Source organism: Athene noctua, chromosome 2 (assembly GCF_965140245.1).
Source record: "Athene noctua chromosome 2, bAthNoc1.hap1.1, whole genome shotgun sequence".
Lineage (NCBI taxonomy): Eukaryota > Metazoa > Chordata > Aves > Strigiformes > Strigidae > Athene > Athene noctua.
This window is the reverse complement of record NC_134038.1, coordinates 125,679,766-125,701,049: the sequence shown is the minus strand read 5'-3', so window position 1 is coordinate 125,701,049 and position 21,284 is coordinate 125,679,766. Positions and strand designations below refer to the sequence as shown.

General features: G+C 40.0%; 1 protein-coding gene across 1 annotated transcript in view; it reads right to left on the bottom strand.

Moving 5' to 3' along the window:
• Positions 1-21,284, bottom strand: part of CUBN (cubilin) — a 149,698-nt gene that overhangs the window by 57,540 nt on the left and 70,874 nt on the right. The window contains exons 30-36 of the mRNA XM_074897979.1: positions 17,812-17,986; positions 15,990-16,171; positions 7,851-8,007; positions 6,073-6,189; positions 3,649-3,762; positions 2,256-2,384; positions 1,852-1,984 (exon numbers count right to left, since the gene is read on the bottom strand). Of these exons, the coding sequence (XP_074754080.1) occupies positions 1,852-1,984; positions 2,256-2,384; positions 3,649-3,762; positions 6,073-6,189; positions 7,851-8,007; positions 15,990-16,171; positions 17,812-17,986 (1,007 nt within the window). The remainder of the gene's footprint in view (positions 1-1,851; positions 1,985-2,255; positions 2,385-3,648; positions 3,763-6,072; positions 6,190-7,850; positions 8,008-15,989; positions 16,172-17,811; positions 17,987-21,284) is intronic.

The window sequence follows — 21,284 nt, the reverse complement described above, 5'->3', positions numbered from 1 at the left end:
TAAGCCCAGGTCAGACTATTTACTGGGTACACATCTATTGGGTGCAGGGACTACTTTACTGCCTTACAAATCAGTTTTCATCCCCTTCATACATGTATTATTTCATTATACTCTCTGGTGAGAAAACAAATGCCAGAGGCCTAGATTCATTTGTGATTAACACCTCAGAGGTCAGAAATCCCTTAGCAGTTTCTTCAGAATTATGAAATATTACTGTTTCTCTGGCTTTTCTGAGTTTCACATAGACGGATGTACAAAATAATAGTAAGGATTGCTATGAACTCTTCTAAACCATTTTTTACCTTAGAAAAGGAATAGGATTTAGTAATCAAATTGTAATTACTGCACCAAGCTGAATGCTAAATATATTCTAAAAATCATTATCTGTCATTCTAAGTGAAGTGCTTTGATACAATCCAATATACTATTCAGATGCAGGCATGAATATACAGTAAAGCTTCCAGAGAGTGACTGTTATGACCAATGCCCCAAATATTTGTGCTTTCTTATTTTCTGGTAATAACTTCTTCCCTTCAGTTCTGAATATAGCCATATGTGTTCAGTGTAAACATTCTGTGAAACAGTTCCAACCGCTCATCTGGATATACTTCAGACTAATTTAAAGCTAACCCTCAAATTGCAAGACAGACATTTCTGTTCGGACTGAGCTGAAGAAAATCAATGTCTCATGCCAAAAAAACTTTATAAACCCCTAATACTAAATTAAATAAAATAAATACTGCTTTCTAACACAATTACTCCATGCTTTCCAGTATTTTCAGCTTGCCTTTCAGCTATGTGTAACTGAAGAAAAAGAGTTTACATCTGCTCAGTGTCACTTTATATAACTGAATTTATGTTCCACTGGTAGTTCTGCTTCACACTAGATTTCTGTTTTAGTTCTGAAAAGTTGTTATTTATTATTTTGTAGCAAATATTTTTGAAAATGTTTTCAGACTGTAGTACTTTTTCTCTGCTTCAGTGAATAAAGGAGGAATAGAATGTCCTTTTTATTGTGTTAGTGAATCAGTACATGCCTAACAAATTGCACCGTATGCAGTCAGCATGTTACTGGGCAAATTTTCCTTTTGTCCTGATTAACTGTAAATGCAGGTTCAGAGTTACTTTTATTTTCCTGCTCATTCTTGATAAGCTTTGCAAGGGGTCAGTGCTCTCTTTCTTGGCAGCAGCCACTGTTTGATGCCGGGAAACTGAGAGGCTCAGAAATCCACATAATGGGTAAAGAACAACCTAACGACCCTGGTAAAGGACTCCACATTGTTCTGTGGATCACACATGACTTTCCTGTCAGAAGTCTTCAAAGGAAAGTTACTTTGCTGAAGGGAAAACAAAATTCCTTCGGATACTCTCCTGGCCCCTGTTGTACCTCCACTAATTGTTGGAGAAATTTTGAAGAGTTTAGTATCAAATTTAACCTCACAATCTGTGGAGTATCTGGACCATTTATATTACTCAGCTATATAGTAAATACTACAATCAATCTGCTAGTAAGGAAATAGTAGGAATTTCCTTTGTAAAGAAAAGAGCAATGCTAAATTTCCTCTTCTTGTTTATAAGTGAGTGAGAACTGGTTTCTTTAGCATCCCATGCTGCCAAAACAATAAACCACCAATTTATATAATGCTGTATATGCCTTAATATAAGCAATGACTAAGACAGGAGAACACCAATTGCAAGCTGCCACTAACCACTGCTGTGTTCTCTTTCCAAGTTACTCTGAAAACATGTTTCAGCTTTATCATGTGGTAATTACATTTCCTAATAAACACAGAGCATCCTTCCTTCAGGTCTGTTAAAGGGCTGAGTAATAACCCCTGGCAATGCATTTACATGAAGGACAGCTGGAGCCGGTTGCCAGGGGAGCTGAGAATCGTCCAGACACACTCCGTGTTGAGCGGATATGGCTCAGGATAGCCAGGGCTGTTGAAAGCTCCTCTGTCCATGTGGAAAGCACCCCCGCAGGCTGCAACAAGAAGGAGACATGGGACGCTAGAGAAGGATGACATAAAAAATCAAAACCTTGATAGAGCCAGAGCATTTGCTAATCAAGAAAGCATTTCTTCTTGTCTCCTTGTTTAGCTTGTTGATATACTTGCTGAAACTTTGTCCAAAAAGTGGAAGGGCAATAGGGGATTTTAAAAGAGGAAATGTCAGAGGGACAAAGAGATACAGGATCTGTTCTTCTTCTTAAAAGTCAGAAGCATAAGGTAGTGACACCTGTCACATGGACTTACATGATGATGATGCAGTGTAGGTGGCACGGAAGCCCCTGGCAGCAATGTTGTTGTTGGAGATGAAGTTCACCACCAAGGCATTACCAAAAGAAGTGACAGGATGTGGAATAGTATCACCACAGTAACGGCCTGAAAGAGAACAAGACAGAGGAAAAAAAAAAAAAAAAAGTGTTAAGCGAATAATTACTAATTTAACATTTGGGGTTAATGCCTGGCAGCAACCAGGAGTAACATTTGTTGCTTACAGTTGCAGCTGCCAATTTAATCGACATAAAAATGAAATACTCTATTTCATTAGCACAGAACTCAACTGTGATGACAATTTTTTTTTTAACAGAGGAAGGACCTCCTGCACTCCAGGCACCCTAGTCACTGGCTAGTCTGTCATTGAGCTCCTTTGTGTTCACTCTATCCAGAAATTACAGCCTAATTGAAAAAAAAAAAAAAAATCCCATCAAATATATCTAACAACAGTTTCCATTTCACTCAACTGGTTTCTGATAAAAAACCAAGTGACAAATAACAGACCAGTTCTCCTGTAATGGTTTGTAACATGGGGATTAGGAATATGAATCACAATCTAGCAGAAAGGCATCTGACAGCAAAAAGAAAGATAGCAGCTAGTATCCTGGTCCTCTTGCCAAGTGAAAGCCAAGTGTAGAAGACCAAAAAATGAATTCTGCTCTTAGTTACAAACCATTTAAATTGAGTACAGCCCCACTCCTACCAAGGGAGCATATACAGAAATAGAGTAAGGGAGAGTATGATCAGGCACAAATATTCTGAACTTCTCAAAATGGAATCTGAGGCAACCCTGGGGGTGTGAGGGGAGTCAGAACCACTCAGTGGACAGGGCTCTCTCATGGCTTCCTGGCAGTACAAGCACTGAATTTTGCTGCTCCAGACTGCTCCTGCCACTTGAAGGTGATGGCTTGGGACACAGATATTGGGAGAAAGCTGTAGAAAATTCAGGAACAAGCAGAAAATCAGGCTTTCCAGGGCTTGAGGAAAATCTGGTCTCTGCTCGAGAAATCTGCAGCTTTCTTCACCTATGTTTAGTGTTGACTGTGGGTAATGTTATGTTTTTGTACAGTTAATTTGGAATTCAGTTTAAACTGAATTGCTTTGCTCCCAATATTGTTCAGCTAAAGAGGAAGGAAGAGGCAGCTGGAGTCAACTCCAAACTAGGTTATAGGAATACAGAGCCTGAGAGGACTGCACCACTCATACTGAACACTTACCCTCCACCCCTGGTCTCCTCTGGCCGGAACGGCCAAGAAGCTTCCTTTATCAGAGAAAATCCATGAAACAGGAGGACACTTAGAGAAAACTCCCTTTTGCATACCCTGGGTGTAGCTCTATATATGAAATAAACAAGGGAAAGGTACAATACCTCGAAGAGGAGCCTTGTAGTTATTCCCATCCAAAATCTCCACAAAATCCGTAGTACAGTTTTGTCTATTGTAGTCAATGTCAAAGTCAGTGAATGAAAGTGTGACGTGGTTGACTGGCAACAGCAAAGAGTAAAAACTTAAAAAGAAGTTTGGCATTTCACAGAGAAATAATTGCATGTAAAGAAATGTACCATCTTTTCCTTTCTCCCCTGAAGTCAGTCAGTCCCTATAAAGTGTAACATCTGAAGTAATATAATCCCTGGTACATGGAGTGAATTTGATAGAAGTACACTAATCCTTACTGCAAAGGTCCTGGTAAATCTCTTCGTATTTCAGTACTTTCTGGTACAATCAACATTAGAAGCATAGGATTTAACACATACACATGAATCTAAATTTCCTAATATCTGAACAGCTTCATTATATACTGAAAGTGTCAGCAAATACAACATGGAAAATTTAAACACATTCAGAAACAAAACTCATTTCTACACATCTGTGACCTTCTGCTCCCTTGCGATCTAAACCATAGATCTGGACAAAATGTGAATTGATGTTGCCCTGCTCCAGGCTTAGAAAAACCTGGTTTTTTCATCATTTTGTAATGTTCCACATATATCAACTGGACTGGTTGAAGGATCATTAACTACCCTCAGCTGTATTTGTACAAAATTGTATTTTCCACACCCTTGGAGTGCAGGCTATGTCCTGAAAAAGAGGATTACTGACTGTGGGTATTTTTGACTCTTGTATTGCTCTTGCTTGTCTGATATGAACAAAAGTGAAGTCACAACTGGAAGAAGAGAGGCTGTCCTCAACACCAGTCTGTGACAGTAGTTAGTCCTGGCCTTAGAGCTCCTATGCAGTTTGAGCAGGTCAGAAAGAATCTCACGATTCAAATGATAACTAAGTTTTCTCCCACATCGACCAAACGTGAATTTGACACAAATATTTTGCTTTTCACTGGGCTACAATTAATTAGCTAGAATAAGCTGAAATGACAGAGGTGGACCCAGGCACTGTACTCAGCAGGGTGCCACTGACTGGCATTCAGCTGCTAGTCTGTGTGTTTGGCACTCACTGTGTGCCCTGTCCGGTCAATCAATTAGAGCTATCAATGCAGGTCCTCAGGATACAAAGTGAAAAGGAAAAACACAGTGTGTGCCAAAATCAGGAGACTTGTTGTCTTTCTCAGTAAAAGCAGGGCAGGAACTCTACTGTGGTTTGCCGTTGGCCAAATCTACTGTATGTGGCTCTACCCTGTAGTGCTGAGTGACTGGCATAATGAAGCCATGTGTACCTGTAACGTGTGGTATGTGGGGTCCTGGTGGTAAATTGAGAAGGTCACTACATACACACACTACTTCTTATACAGCATTTTTCTGGTCCCTCATACTGATGTAATTCGGGAGACAACAGTTATGTATGAGATTTCAACCCGGATCCAGGAAACACTTGTCTTTAAAAACAAATGTTGTATAGGTGAGGAACAGCTTCGATGCTGTCATTTTCATATATTTGTATAAGAACCTATGCTAAAAAAAGAGTATTGGTTATCTCCTGATTTTTGGTGTTTTCTTTGGCAAATTGATTTTCATTTTATAATTTAGCAGAATAAACTTACAAACGTGGTTGGAACATTCTACAATTTTAACAACAATGGCTAAATATAAGATGAACAACTGAAGTTCAGTAGTTGCTATTAAAAATAAACATTTATTTTAAATTATGTTACCAAGATACCATTACCCAATTGTAAATATTTTTTAGGAATCTTATACAATGTAAAGGTAATACTGGGTATTAAAGGTAATACCAGTATCTGATGAAAAATATTTGGTCTTTTATGATCAATCATAAATCTGTGCAAAATTAGACAGGAACATCTGAGATTGTATCTATGCACGTAAGACCAGTTTATTTAGTTAGTTTATTTATTTATTTTTTATTTGTATTGAAATTGAAATGCCTCTGTACCTTTTCTCCTTTTCTGTCTCTCTCTCTCTTTTTTTTTTTTTTTTTTTTTTATGTTAACAGAATAGATTTGATCTAACACAACTCTACCTTGAAAAATCCAGACTAAAATAAGGTTGGCTAAATACAAGTACTTTAATTATATATAAACACTTAGATTTTCTTATGGACAAATCCAGCTTCACATAGTATTCAACACTTAATTTATAATTGCAACACTTAGGCCATAGTAAATTAGCTATGACAAAGTTGTAAACTCTTTTCCTCACTATGCACTAAATTTTTTACAGTGAAATCTGACTTAGGACAGATTAAGAGACTCACACTCTCCAACTACCAGGATGCAGAACTTCCTAGAGAAATAAAGGAGGAATTTTGTATTGTTATTACAGAAAAGAAGATGAGGATGTTAGTCATACCAGCTAACTATAAAAGATGTTTTTACTTACATGGTTCCTGAGCCTGAATAATCCAGCTGCAGTTCTGATTGTTTGGGTATTTGGCAGGATACAGAGGAGAGGAAATTGCTGCCCCAACTGAATCTGAATCTATGAATCTTCCGCATGCTTTAGAATGAAACACATACACACACACACACACACACACACACACACACACATATTATCAATATATACAAAACACTTATCTTGGATTTTGTAGTAAAAATGAGTGAATAAAATGTAACATACTACATCGATGTGGAATGAGGATAAATTTCACAGCAGTAATTTTTCAGAAGAGACTTAAGGACTAGATCCCATCACTGAGTGTACTTTCTTGACCAGGATCCACAGTCCAAGCTGCACCTGGCTGACCATCTGCCAGAGTGACTTGGGAACAGACCTCATCTTTATCAGTTCCTCATAGCCCAGAAAAGCAATCTTGGGTCTGAAATAATTTGGTTTCCGGGTGGTGCAATAATACACCCATGTCTCTGATCATTTGCCTGTGTCGGCAACTAGGAAGAAAACAATTATAAAAAACTCTCCCGAACCTTCCAATGCCCCAGGATGGCATCACATTGCATTGGCATGATCTCTTGTGAGCTGCATGAACAAAACTGCAATTGTGTGAAATGCTGCATGTGTGCAAGAGCTTGGCTGACTGCATAACTTTGGCTAACAGTGCTGAGGGCTGCCATGCCTCATTTCTAAGCATCCTGACTCATCGTAAACCCCCCAGATCTGAGTTTAACATACAGGTGCTTTAAACAGCAGAGTGAGGAATTAGGTACAAAAGACATACATTTATAGTGCTGTGCTGCCTAAAACCTCCAGCAGGAGGGTTTTCTCAGAAACAGGGAAGCTGGGTTGCCTACATCCTAGGCAGGCAGCACTTGCTCACCAGGCATGTTTTGTGCAGGGCCTAATCCAATAAATGTGTGCTGAGAATGTTTAACAGAGCAGTTAGTCAGAAATGCCTAATTAGGCATCTAACTAGTACCTCAATAACTGGGGTTCCTGAGATTTTTGCCGATGCAAATTCCTCTTTTTCTTTATAATTTTTCACAATATTTTCAAAGGAAAAAATATTTCTGGGAAAAGCACTAATTTATAGTGAAAAGAATCCTAAGAAGAAAATGAGAGAAAGGTATTTTCTCTGAAAAAACTAAATGGCTGTATCTTGGGGAAAAAATGTCTTCAAAGTTACTGTGAAAAACTGAAAGTAAATCACCAATCATCAAATAGGATGTAATTTCATGAAAAATTCTTCCCAGTTGGTGTCACTTTTCATTAAAAAGGAAACCATGTAAAATACCAATTAGTCCTCCACAAATTGGATCGTTGATGTTTGGCAGGGTTTGCAGGCTTGAATCCATGGACTTCATCAGCAGCACCACACAGAATTCTTTTATAGCTTTTCAGATTCATGCGCATGGATAGACATACAAAATGTTATTTTGTCACTAGGTCTGTGGAAACTTCCAGTTGCATATTTTTCTCAGGACTGTTATGGGTAACTAACTCTCTAGGGAGGAGGAATAAGATGCAACTGGTGTGTGCTAGATGCAAATAAGTTTTTTCCCCAATCAAATAATCCAAGATGATCCCTAGATTTTAAATTATTTAATCTATAATTTGGAAAAATTCTGTCCAGTTAAAGATACACACTGGTATGCTGCATGTATAGAAACACTTCCTGTTACCAGCGATGCTAAAAGATTGTGTCTAATACAGAGAAACTGGAGATTAGATAAATACGCATTAATGTAAATGACAAAAATTACCTTCAGTAAAGCGAGCGCTGAAGCCCCTGTGCTGGGTGGTTGTATTAGCGTGCAGCCGGATGTACATCAGGTTCTTGGAGGATGTGATAGGAGGAGGATGCTGTGTTCCACAGAGTTTTCTAAGAAGTGGTGCTTCACTGCTAGGACCATCAAATACCTGTTATGAAAAGATCATCTTAAGTATTTGGTTTCAATAGGATTATTGAGAAGACTTTTATTTCATTACCTCTCTTATGTTTTTGATCATTTTGATCCTGATACAGCCCTGGTATGAACAGTACAAACAAACTGTGCATTGCCTATCTAATTTCTTTTTTGCCATTTCCAAAAAATGCATGTATTACGGGCTGAAGATATTGTAGTCTTTACCACAAAAATACATCAAGTAACCACCTTCCTTTGTGTGTAACTATCTGGTATGGAAGCAACTCTCCTTTAACAATCCACATATCCCCATACATTTATTGTTTCCTGTTGATGTTTAACATGAGTTCCTGGGTAGCTTTTATTCTGTTAAACCCTACATCTTGTCTCAGTAAAGACTTCTAAACTGGCCCTAACATGCAACTAGTGCACCAGTGGGAGCTATGGCTGTGTATAAAAAAAGAAGACACTAGGATTATGGCTTTTAGGTACATAAACCCAGCATCAAGGAAAAGTCCATATATTTACACTTTATAATAGCTTTAGGGTGCTGAATTACACACATACACATGAAGTATTATTTAAGCAGAGAGTAAAGAAAAGTAAGCAAAAGAGAGGAAGAAAGTAAAGATGTGTTTACAGAACTTCACTTTTAATTTTTACCACAAATGCCTGCCTTCTCTTTTTTCCCCTTACAACTAATAGTTTTGTTTCCTTCCTCACTGTTTCACAATCAGGAAGAGGAGGATAGTGAGGTTAAAACCAATGAGTTTCTGGCTTAAGCGACATCGAAATTATAACAAGAAAAACCACAGAGAGAAAAAAATGGCCACAGTCTCTGAGCCTCTCACTAATCTTTCCTAGCATTCCAGCAGACGTGCTTTGTTGCTGCTGTGTTTGGAGCCATGGGCCAGTCTCAGTGCCCTTGTGCCTAATTTCAGAAGTGATGAGCACTGAAGTCATCAGCACAGTTGCATGACCCAGGGAGTAGCCTTTGGGCTACTGGGCAGCAACAGCAGTTAAATTCAGTTCCTGTTTCAGCATTAACATCCTGCATTACCATAGGCATGTCATTTAATACAACCTGTGACTCACTTTCCCATGGCAAAATGGAGAAAAATATTGATAAAAATATGGATAGGAGGACTGGAAGATATTCAGGTGCTAGGGTGTTAAAAGCTACATAAAAGCCCTCTTTGAGCAAAATAATGTCATTGGGATAGAAGGCATGTACTTCTTATTGAGATTGTCTGCTTTTACTTCAAAATGCCTCAAATTTCAGCAAGTCTGTGCAATGCAGCATCGTTGAATTAAAAATTTCAAACTAGACTGTATAACACAATGCAAAGTTTCTGCCTCCAGTATCCAAAGCCCTTTGAACACATTAGTGGAAAAAAAAAAACCAAAACAAAACCAAACAGTAGCTGAAAGATGACCTGTCTCAAATAAAACTCGGAGCTGAGAAACAAAGGACAAACTCCTGCTTAATCCACTGACACACCCTATGTAGCAAGTGCTGCATTCATGAATTAAATATTTGCCCTTGGGCCTGTTAACACTAGCTATCTGTGTGGGACCTTGTGATGGAGTATAAAGTGTACTGCAATGTCGGTAAAATTTAGTACCTGGTAAAGAGACCCAAAATATCCATTCAACCTTTTCTTCTCTCTTGGCATCCTGCCACAATAAGCCCTTTAATACGTAGTGTGCAGTATTTATTCTTTCTCTGCACATACATTCTGTATATAAAGCAGACTGCCTGGAGTTAAAAACCACAAACCATTGAATGTGAAAAAAAGTAATGACTAACAAAATAACCCTTAGGAATTAAGGTTCTGTATTTCCCTAGACAGCAGTGAGAGGATTGTATCTGAATGCTAGAACTGAGAATAAGCATTGCATTGACAGAGCACAGAGAGGGAGGGCCTAACGACAGTTCATGTAAACTGCTGGTTTTGATGGATCTGTGCCACTCTGTAACAGCTGAGGATATGACCATTGACACATGGACTGTTGTGAGACTCTAGTAGTTGAGCTTTCTCACTCGGTAAGATATTAACGATGAGTAACATAAGAGACTAAGTAGGCATTTCATTCCAAGAGCTTTCTGGAATAAGGCCTTTCTGTGGTTAATACTGGTAGAAGAGTATGAAGTCAGAGGAATGTTTTCTAAATCAAGAGTATTTGCTGTTTCTGGGCAGCTTGCTTGTAGAATAGTACTGTCTCCTCTTTCAGAAATCCAGAAATGATTCCTAGCCTTTTCACTTGCTAAAAATCTGATTCAAGGAACAGTTCAGCATAATCATTAGTGAGATACAGCAACAACTCTTAGGAGTTATGGTGGCTACAAGTTAAGCAGGAACAGTAACACATGGACATTTTATGGCTGTATCATTTTTGCTCACCTGCTATTTATTAGCTTAAACTATTTCATAGGGAGGATTTCAGTCTTGAATCTAGACCAGAAATCACAATATTCACACACTAGTTCAGGAAAGATTTGTGTCTCTCTCCAGCTTCTTATTTTGAAAACATCTGAGAAATGCGTTCTGTGGCTGCATGAGTAACGGAAAATGATGTATCTGCTTACTTAAAAGCCAAGTTTTCATTTGCACTGTGCATAGCAGCAATTTGGTCTTCTTTTCCCTTTCCACAATGAACATAACTGAGTGACTCATTGCCTTCTTCTTCAAATGTGTCCTGCATTTTTCAAAAGCACATGATGAAAAGAAGGTAATTTTTGTCTTCTGACCCATAAAAATAAGTTCCACATATTTCTAGCTGTCCTCTCTTGGAAGATCCTCTCTGCCAGCACCTGTCATGCCTCCTCTCTAGCTCCCAGAGGCTTACATTTCTACACTCCTGTGTACTACTTGCTATACTGGAACAAGAAAAGAAAATAATATTTACTTAATCAAAGGCACTGAAAAGAACAAACTATTTCTCCCTCCCCTTTCCCTGTGCTACAAGCACTGCCTTTCGAGTCATGTCCTCCTCAAGTCACCAAATACTTGTAACTCTTGCTGGCTTGTGCTCCTGGTGTAGCATCAGATACAATACTGGTTAAACTCAATGTCAAAAGATACAGGAATTAGTGCATTCACAATTTTTTCCCTCTATTTTCCTTCAAAGAAAAAAATCTGTTTGTTGTAAGACACACTCTGCAGATAGAAATGGGATGGTACGCAAAGAGAAATCAAAAATGTATTCCTTATGTATGGTGACAGTGACAGCAAAATCTCTTCTCAAAGATCTTATGCTTTCTACAGAATATAACCAAGTTATATTTGAGATCAGAGAAATTAAAGGCATCATTATTTAGCAGATGAAGAGCTGTTCACCCATTCTGAGAACAGATATGGTACAGAACTGAGGCACAGAAGCTGAGGAATTAATTACATTTAGGCAGCTAAGTGAATGAATAATGTGTTTTTTGGTGGCCTGGACTACTCTCTGCACACTCCATCCATTGACTCTAGAGGGAGCTCAGATCAGTTACACCGTGGGTGTGAACTACAAGTTTAGAATTAATTTGGCTGAACCTAGTTCTGTGCTCAGACTGACATGTGAAATCACTGAGCAGAATTGAAAAACGCACTGGGCTTTCTGGAGTTGCAGCATAGCCAAGAAGCAACAGACGTGAGTATTTTCCCTCCTTTCATTTTGCTCATATATCAAATGTGCAATGGAAAACATTACAGGAAAGTAATAAATTTTCATGTGTTCTCCATAGAAAGGAATTTACGGTAGAAATATTTTTTAAAAAATTCAAAATCTCGAGTCATAACACAGGGTAAAATGACAGGGTCTAGAAGAGGAAAGATGAAGGAAAAGGCCATTGGTACATTCAAGGGCGTAGGAAAGCCCCAAGAGAACTCACAGAGCAAAAAAAACCTACATAAAGTAAAAATTTGAGAAATAGAAAAGGGTGGAACCACTGTCTTACTCATACACAGTAGTTGTTCCTATATTAGAGAGAGAAAAACAACCCATCAGCTTCCTTAGCTGCCTGTATTTTCCATTTACGCAGATTTTGGAACACAATTCCCAAAACATTCTCAGTCAGACATCTACTTATACATTTCCAGGCACACTCTGTCCCCTCACTCTGTTCTCCCATTACAGTGTGAGGTATATAGCAAGCCTTGGAATCAGATGAACACAGAACACATCCAGGTGTTGGTAACAAGTGATTTTCTGCTTACTGGCATACCACATAAAGAAAGAAACTCCATCCACCCCTTTCTTGCCCTTCTGGTTCCCCTACTGAAAAGCTCTTCTCTGCCTCATACACCAGAGCCCTCTGTTATCTCTTGGCTTCAAATCAGCATTCTCCCTCATCCATTTTCAAACCACTGTCCACTTGGTGGGCAGTGATTGATGCCTGCATTAAATTTAAATCTCCTTCCTTGCTCATGTTGTTACTTCAGTTGTGTTTGCACAGCTGGGGCTGACAGGCAACTGCCTCCTGCTCCTCCATCAACCCCCCAAAACAGAAGCAAACAACAGATACTCATAGGTCAATAGAGGAAAAGGGGTGTCACTGTACTGCAATGGTTTGCAAACAAAGCCGGGGCCAGAGACCACCCTGGCTAAACAGGGAACACTGGCTGATACTCAGGGAGAAAAGGAGAGCTTACAGCATTTGGAAGAAGGAGCTGCAACTCACAGTGGTTACAAAGAGGCTGTGAGGCTATTCAGGGTGGAAATTGGGAGGTCTAAAGCCCAGCTAGAAATTAATCTGGCTTCAGCAGTCAAGGATAACAAGAAATGTTTCTGTAAGTATGTCAACAACAAAAGAAAGACCAGGGAGAGCCTCCATCGCCTGCTAGACGCAGGAGGAAACATGGTAACAAGTGATGAGGAAAACACTGAGGTGCTTAATGCCTTCTTTGCCTCAGTCTTTAATAACCAGACCAGTTGTACAGCCAGAAGACAGAGACTGGGAGAACAACCCTCCCACATTCCAGGAGGAGACAGTCAGTGAAATGCTGCATCACACAGACACACACAAGTCCATGGGACTGGATGGGATACACCCGAGGGTGCTGAAGGAGCTGGCTGGGGTGCTCGCCAAGCCGCTTTCCATCATTTACCAGCAGTCCTGGCTGACCGGGGAGGTCCCAACTGATTGGAAATTGGCCATTGAGACACCCATCTATAAGAAGGGTCAGAAGGATGATCTGGGAAATTACAGGCCTGTCAGCTTGACGTTGGTGCTTGGGAAGCTGATGGAGCAGCTCATCCTGAGTGCCATCATACAACACATGTGGGACAACCAGATGCTCAGGCCCAGTCAGCGTGGGTTTATGAAAGGCAGGTCCTGCCTGACAAACCTGATCTCCTTCTACGACAGGGCGACCTGCTTATTGGATGAGGGAAAGGATGTGGATGTTGTTTACCTTGACTTTAGCAAGGCCTTTGACACCGTTTCCCACAGCATTCTCCTGGAGAAACTGGCTGCTCATGGCTTGGATGGGCACACGCTTCGCTGGGTAAAAAACTGGCTGGATGGCTGGGCCCAGAGAGTTGTGGTGAATGGAGTTAAATCCAGTTGGCGGCCGGTCATGAATGGTGTCCCCCAGGGCTCAGTTTTGGGGCCACTCCTGTTTAACATCTTTATTGATGATCTAGACGAGGGGATCGAGTGCACCCTCAGTCAATTTGCAGATGACACCAGGTTGGGTGGGAGTGTTGATGTGCTCGAGGGTAGGGAGGCTCTGCAGAGAGAACTGGACAGGCTGGAGCCATGGGCTGAGGCCAACGGGAGGAGTTTCCATAAGGCCAAATGCCGGGGGCTGCCCTTGGGCCACAACAACCCCCAGCAGCGCTACAGGCTTGGGGAGGAGTGGCTGGAGAGCTGCCAGTCAGAGAGGGACCTGGGGGTGTTGATTGACAGCCGGCTGAACAGGAGCCAGCAGTGTGCCCAGGGGGCCAAGAAGGCCAATGGCATCCTGGCTTGTGTCAGCAATAGCGTGGCCAGCAGGGACAGGGAAGGGCTCTTACCCCTGTACTCGGCACTGGTGAGGCCGCCCCTCGATTCCTGTGTTCAGTTTTGGGGCCCTCACTACAAAAAGGACATTGAATGACTCAAGCGTGTCCAGAGAAGGGCAACGAAGCTGGTGCAGGGTCTGGAGCACAGGTCGTACGGGGAGCGGCTGAGGGAACTGGGGGTGTTTAGTCTGGAGAAGAGGAGGCTGAGGGGAGACCTCATCGCTCTCTACAGCTACCTGAAAGGAGGGTGCAGAGAGCTGGGGATGAGCCTCTTTAACCAAGTAACAAGCGATAGGACAAGAGAGAATGGCCTCAAGTTGCACCACGGAAGGTTTAGACTGGATATTAGGAAGCATTTCTTTACAGAAGGGGTTGTTGGGTGTTGGAATGGGCTGCCCAGGGAGGTGGTGGAGTCCCCATCCCTGGAGGTGTTTAAGAGTTGGGTTGACACAGCGCTGAGGGATATGGTGTAGTTGGGAACTGTCAGTGTGAGGTTAACGGTTGGACTGGATGATCTTCAAGGTCTTTTCCAACCTAGACAATTCTGTGATTCTGTGAAACCCTGCTCATGCAAAGAGCTCTGCCACAGCCATCTCCTCTGCCAGTTGAAGGAATGATGTCTTTCAGTGAATAAAAGCCCAGTGCCTCTACCTGGCCTATAAAGGTAATGAATGTTGTGCCTGTAACTGCAGGGAGCTCACAGAACTGAGTTACTCTACAAAGTGTTTAGATATGTACATGCATTCACTGGCATCAGTTTAAAAGAGACACTTGTATATCAGGTCTTTTCAGAATTTAGCCCTTAATTTGTACATTTTTTTTGGCATTTTTACCAGTACTGCCATTTCAGATGGCCCATGTTTCTGTTACGCAATCTGATCTTCTACTCTGGTATCCCAGAAGATTTGGAAATTTTTCCAATAGATTTTCCCTTTCAATGATCCCCCTGATGTAGTTAAATAATTTAAATAAAAAGACATAACTGTATTTCCCTATGCTTCAGGACCAGAAAAAAATAAACCATCATTGTATAAAGATACTTTGAGGCCAACTGAAATCTTCAGTTCTGCTCAGCAAAACAGGGACACATTGCTTTATAAGGCAGTGCTGTTAAAACTGATGTTTTCAAAAGAGTCTCAGTTCCTGCCAAACTGAGTTCTCTGTGAATGACAGTTTATCAAGGAGAGGGAAGCTGGATTTTGGGCTGCAGTCACTGTGCTTTATCCGCCTGGTACTGATCACACATGTCTTTGTACTGAGTGGAGTGCAATCTGATATCAAAGGTCAGTATTTCATGTCCCTGCTTCCAAAAGACCAAGTGAAGACATGGAGATTTCTTCACTGTTGTGCACTGATAGAGCAGCAACTTCAATATCTGTGACATCAACAAAAGCTCACAAACCAACAGCAATGTGAAGCTTCTAAGACAGCGAAGCAATTAAACAGACATCTGAGGAGATGCACTGAATATACAGTGCATGAATAAAGAAAACCAGCCAGCCACAATTCCCTCTGGATGTAGATCTCCCTCTCTTCTGAGTTTATATCAGAGTGGTCAGTCTATTATATACGTGGGCAGACCATCCTATGACTTGGAGCAAGCTGGGGCAAACGGCACTATAAATGGGAAAAGGTGTCATTATAAGTCATCTACAAATGAGGTTCTTCCTGCAGTATTAACTACAACTCACACTACCAAAAGAAAAATTTGATGCCAGAGTGTAGCATGCACTGCTTTCAAGAAAAGATTCTTCCAGACATAAGTGGGAACCTGGAAGAATTTGGAAATGCATTTGTGAAGCCTGCTTCCTTGGTGAAGCAAAAGGAACTAGATAACTATTTAGCTGTAAATTTAAGACTTAGCTCATTGGTGAATAAACATGACCATGCAACTACGAGTCTGAAACCAACTGCAGCCTAGGTTGCACAGTAACCTTCCTCTTTTGCAAGCATTTCACCAGACTCATTGAGGAAACATTTGAAATTTCTATTGTTACTTACTGCAACATTGTCATAGTTACATGAATGGTGATTTTCAATGTCAAAATCCGTGAAATTCAATAGGACTCTGTGGCTGTAGTCAACTTGAATGATCCAAGAACAATCTGTGCTGTTATTATAAGGTTGAGGATAGTTTGGAGAATGGATTTCCCCACTGGTAGCTTGGAAAATACCACCACAGCCTGAAAAAGACACAATCAGTTTAATCACAAGCCCTTTTATGCTTTAGCAAGATTCCATCTGTATTTTTAAACTAATGGAGGAACACCTCCATCTTTATATTTTCTACATTAATCTTCTGTAAGATGAGTATTCCAACTGTTGAAGTGTCATGGTTCCAACAAAAATCAATGTAAATGACCATCAGGAAAGTATACCATTATCATTACCAGTGAATATGCAACAACAATGCTTGTGAGTAATGTTTTTTTCTAGACCCAGGCTGGTAGTAGGTGTTCTAAAGGCTGAATATTAATACTGGTATTCCTCTATCTTAGATATTGCAAAAACAATCAAAAATACCATTCATATGAATGCCACAGACCTAGCATACTGAGAAAGCGGTTACTAGGCCTAGCTGAGAAGAGGGGTGGGAAAACCATTTCTGAAAATATCAAGACATCTAGGAGCTGCACTCTCCCCATGAGTGCAACAATTGCAAGCCTGAAGTTTCTCCTTCTCTGCCCATGCAGTTGAGGTCTTCCTGAGGACTCCACCCTCAGGTATTTCTGACCAGAACAGCTCCAGCGCTCATGAATATCTAAATAGCCTGGAATGATGGATCCTGTGAGGGAAGTGCCAGGGCTTTCAATAGGACTAACACAAACAAATGGACTTTTATATGTTGCAAAGAGGCTGAGGAGGGTGGGAAAAAGACATTGGGACTGCTGCAGATGGAGGCAGCCTGCTGGAAGGATAAGAACTATACTGTTATTGCATTCTGGTGAATAGGTATTTTAGAGGCTAGAGGGGGGATGGAGTAAAACAGGCAAAATGCTGTAAAGGGATGAGAAAGCTTCAGGGGAGCTAAGTAGAAAAAAATAAGCTGCCAGATCTCGGAAAAGGGATTAATTCAAAGAACTATTGTAGACTTTTATTCAAAAAAAATCTTGTGCCTTTCTCATAAAACTTGTGAGAATGGAGAAGTATAAACCTTGACAAACTAATGAATCAGTGTGCTTAATCAAGCAATACTGCACAAATTAAAATCTGCCTCTCCTCACTTTTAGTTGCAATTATTTTCCAATAATTGGCCTTTTCATAAGAACTCCCATGTAGAGACATGTGGCTGGGTCTTTTAAGCATGTCTCTTACTGATTACCAGTAAGGCTTTGAACAAATAATCACATGGGGGATGGATGAACCTTATAGAGTTCAAGTATTTACTAATCATTCCGAGTATTTTTTGAGTCCACTGAGTTCTCCAAGTTAAACCATGTTCTCAGATATTTTTCACTTTACAGTTTAAAACCAAAAGCATCATTCAGCTAATAAAGGACTGCGTGGGTGAGTGGGTGGGGAGAACTGATAGCATGCAAAAGTTCTTTTCTGATTATAGGAATGGCTTGATTAATTATGTAGAGAAGAAACTCCAACAAGGTGGACTGTTAAAAAATACATAAATAGGTCTAGATTTCGGTTAGTCAGACATTTTTTTTCTCTGTGTGTTTTTCAGCGTCTCTTAGTGTTATCAAATCCAGTAACACCCGAAGTCTCCTTCAGTTTTGAGTCCTATACTGTCTGATTACTTTAAACGCTTGCATGTCTGATCCATGATTCTCTGACTTTCTGAATTTCTCCTGGTGTTATTCAGCATACTCACCACCCGGATTTTCTTGCCAGGAGGCATTAAAACCTTTCCCTGTTACTGCTGCATCTGTCTTGAAAAAGACAATGGCTGAATTGCCAGTAGTAGAGATTCGCTGTGGGTTCTGTGATGATCTTGAAACACACAGCTGGGCTAGTCTAGGAGAGAGGAAATCAGGGCCACCATAGACCTAGAAATGGAAGAAACACTGTCAGGGTTTTTCAAAGAGACTGTCTGCCACACAGAATATATTAGAACAGTTTAGCTAGGAGGGAAAAATAAATTTGAAGTACTGAAAGCGATTCCACATTTTGAAATGTAAAGTAGCTAATAGTTTTCTTTGCAGATTTACTTGGTATCTGAACCACCTGGCGTAAGTATGAAATTCTAGGTAATTTCAAAACAGTCTTGCATTAAATAAGAATTTTCTGCTTTGGGGACTTTGCTACATGCTTCTTCCCCATCCATTCAGAGTTAGCACCTTGTTTTCATGGGGATGTAAACCCAGATTTTTTCATGTGCTGTCTCTCTTTGTAGGAACTTGTGCTAATATTTTGCACCCTTTATGTTTAAAGGCACAGTTAAGACTGATTTTTAAACTGGGACTAGATTTCATCACTCTTTCTGATAAAAAACATTTCAATTTTTTTACTTCAATGACAGAATCAACAACCAAGCTATGGGATTTTGGTCAGGTAAACTACATTTTAATAATACTCTTCAGATACAAAGATATATATCAGACATATTTCTCAAAAAAGACAGGTTTTGACTTTTAAGAATAATTATTTCATAGTCAGAAGAGTACCTCAGGCAGTTATAAATCCGAAAACCTCCACTCACTTAAACATCATTACCAGTGCTGTGTACTTTATAATGAATTTTTAAACCAGTTCAAGTGAATTAGATGGCAGTGCTGAAGCCTTGTTAATCCTGTTTCTTGTTTTCTAAAATGGGATTATAGTTTGAGCCCATTTATAAATGGTGGAATTGGCTTGCCTTCCCTCTCAAAACTGAAGAAAACACACATACTCAGTGCAATTTTCAAAACCAGACATGTGATTTTGGTGCCTTAGTGCCTTCAATGATTGAATTTTCTTGGCTTCTTGCATGCTAATAAAATGACACCTGATATTAAGGGTCTCCCACCTTCCATTGGTATGTACCTGGTAGGACAGCAGCTGCAAAAGTCATGTTGACAGTAATCTCAGATGTGAAAATGGTTGAAGAGATACAAGAAATAAAGAGTGTGCTCTTGTCTTTCAGCAACTGAACTAGCAAAAGATAGCTTCTCATTGTATCAGCATATATTATATATAAGCTAAACTACAGAATGGCAAGTTCTTACAACAAAACCAGGGAATAGGAAGATAAGGCAATAAGTCCCATCAGGATTTTCCCACCAGTAGCATCTCAAGTCTGCTCCAATATTTTATTAGGCTGGTAAACATCAAAAAGATCAAAAAAAAAGCAATCTATTAATATCTCTCAGAAAGTGGCAGTATTATAAAAACCAACCTTCTATACTGCCCTTTTGCCTCTGATCTCTTCTAGATGAGGGGAAACTCAGAATTTTAATAAACTCTGCTGGATACTTTTTAACCTCAGAAGAAGTTTGGGTTCTGTCCAAGCTAAATATCTAGGCAAATTTTACAAATGCTGAGCTAGTCACACCACCTCCAGGGCTAAGTGTAGTGCATTGCTACATAACTTGCTTGATCATGTGCTCCCTAACTGCTCATGGTGCCTGACACCGCTCTGCTGTTAGAGGTATAAGGGAAATAACTTTTTTTTTTTAAATTGGAAAGAATATTCAGTGACTCCAGGGCAATGTGAGACCTCAGAAGCTGAAGCTTGCATCCCCAGAAGAAACAAGGAATTAATTTTTTTATAAACATCATAGTCTGTTAGATATTCAGGAGATTGTATTTTGTTTTAGTGGCTGATTACACAGGCTTAATAGCTTAAACATTTCAATTTTGACTGAGACAGCACTTTTTTTCATTCTGCAGGGAGGCTGCCTGACTTGAATGGATAATGGTTCCTCTGTCCCATTGACCATCTCAAGGCATTCAAGAGAAGTGAGAATGGATGAAATCACACTCAGGTTAAGAATCTGTTATGAAGCAGCCACAGTCTGTGGAAGAACATGTTTGTTCGCTGGAAGCTCAGTGCCTTCAGTGAAATCTTACTGCTTGGCTGTTTGTGAGGCCCAATGACAACTGTATTTGTCAGAAGTCTGTTCAAAATGTGAATTTTAAAACGTGTTTGTGGTATACTCCCTGAGTCAGAGCCACAGCATGAGATCTAGCAGGAGCACATGCTCTTAATCATCTAAACCAGCTCAGAGAAGCTATGTGGCAGAGGAAACAGCAGGAGTTTCTAATATGCATCTAATAAGCATCATGGACCAGCCTCTCACATCATCCCTGGTGCTGTCTGCACACCATGGGAAGGGAACCAAACCCAGCTCTGACATAAACCCTGCTGATTTCTGTAGTATTACCTCAGAAATTAACTTGGCCCAAGCTGAACACTTATAATTGACCTGTTGGAGAAGAATTAAGGATGGGGAAGAAATACTGATGGAAATCTAAGGTTTGTGGGTCTCCTTTACATTGTTAACTGTTCGGCAACAGCCTTCTGCACAGTTTAAAAATAAAAAAGCACAGTGAAAGACATGATCTTTACACTTAGGAGTGTATTTTCTTTTCTCCTTTATGCCAGTTCAATTAATCAGATGCTTTCACAAGGGATGGAACAAAAACAAGTTAAACCGTTTCCATGACAAAAAACAATAAAATGTTACTTTTGGCTACAAAAAGGAAAACCAATAGTTACCACATGAAAAAAGAAGAGGGAAAAGAGAATGGATGGAAAGAATGAATTCCAGGGTGTGGTTCACAGTCACAGAACGTCTGAGCTCAAACAGATAAAAATAAAACCAGAAACATTTAGTCTGACCACAGCACCTGATCCAGAGATAAAATGATGTTGGATGGCATAGCAGCAATGCAGGACACTACCATAAAGCCCATGGTTTTAATCTGTTCTTATCATTTGCTTCTGCCCCATTAGCTCCATTTACTGTTAACAGTCAGCATTCCAGAGTTATGAGCAACTGAAAGCTGTTTTTATGTGGTGGGTCAACCTCATGACACAGATTTTCTGGAAATAAATCTGATCCCTATTCAGATATAAATGCCAGAAAAGAGAGAGCCCACCTTTGACAGAGAATTAAGAATTACTGTAATACTTGATGTTTCTTTATATTTAAATGAGAAGAACAGAGCATGTACTAAAAACTTGAAAGTGCAATAGATTTGACAGGGTTCCTTCCTTTTCAGATCAGAGCTACATCTTGCTGTTGTAGAATATATTTATAGTCACAAAAATCTGGTCCACGTTAAAGAGAAGATGTCAGCAGGCATGGTCATTTTTCTCTATGTATCTATTTTCAATAGAAGCCATTTAAAAAATATTTTTAA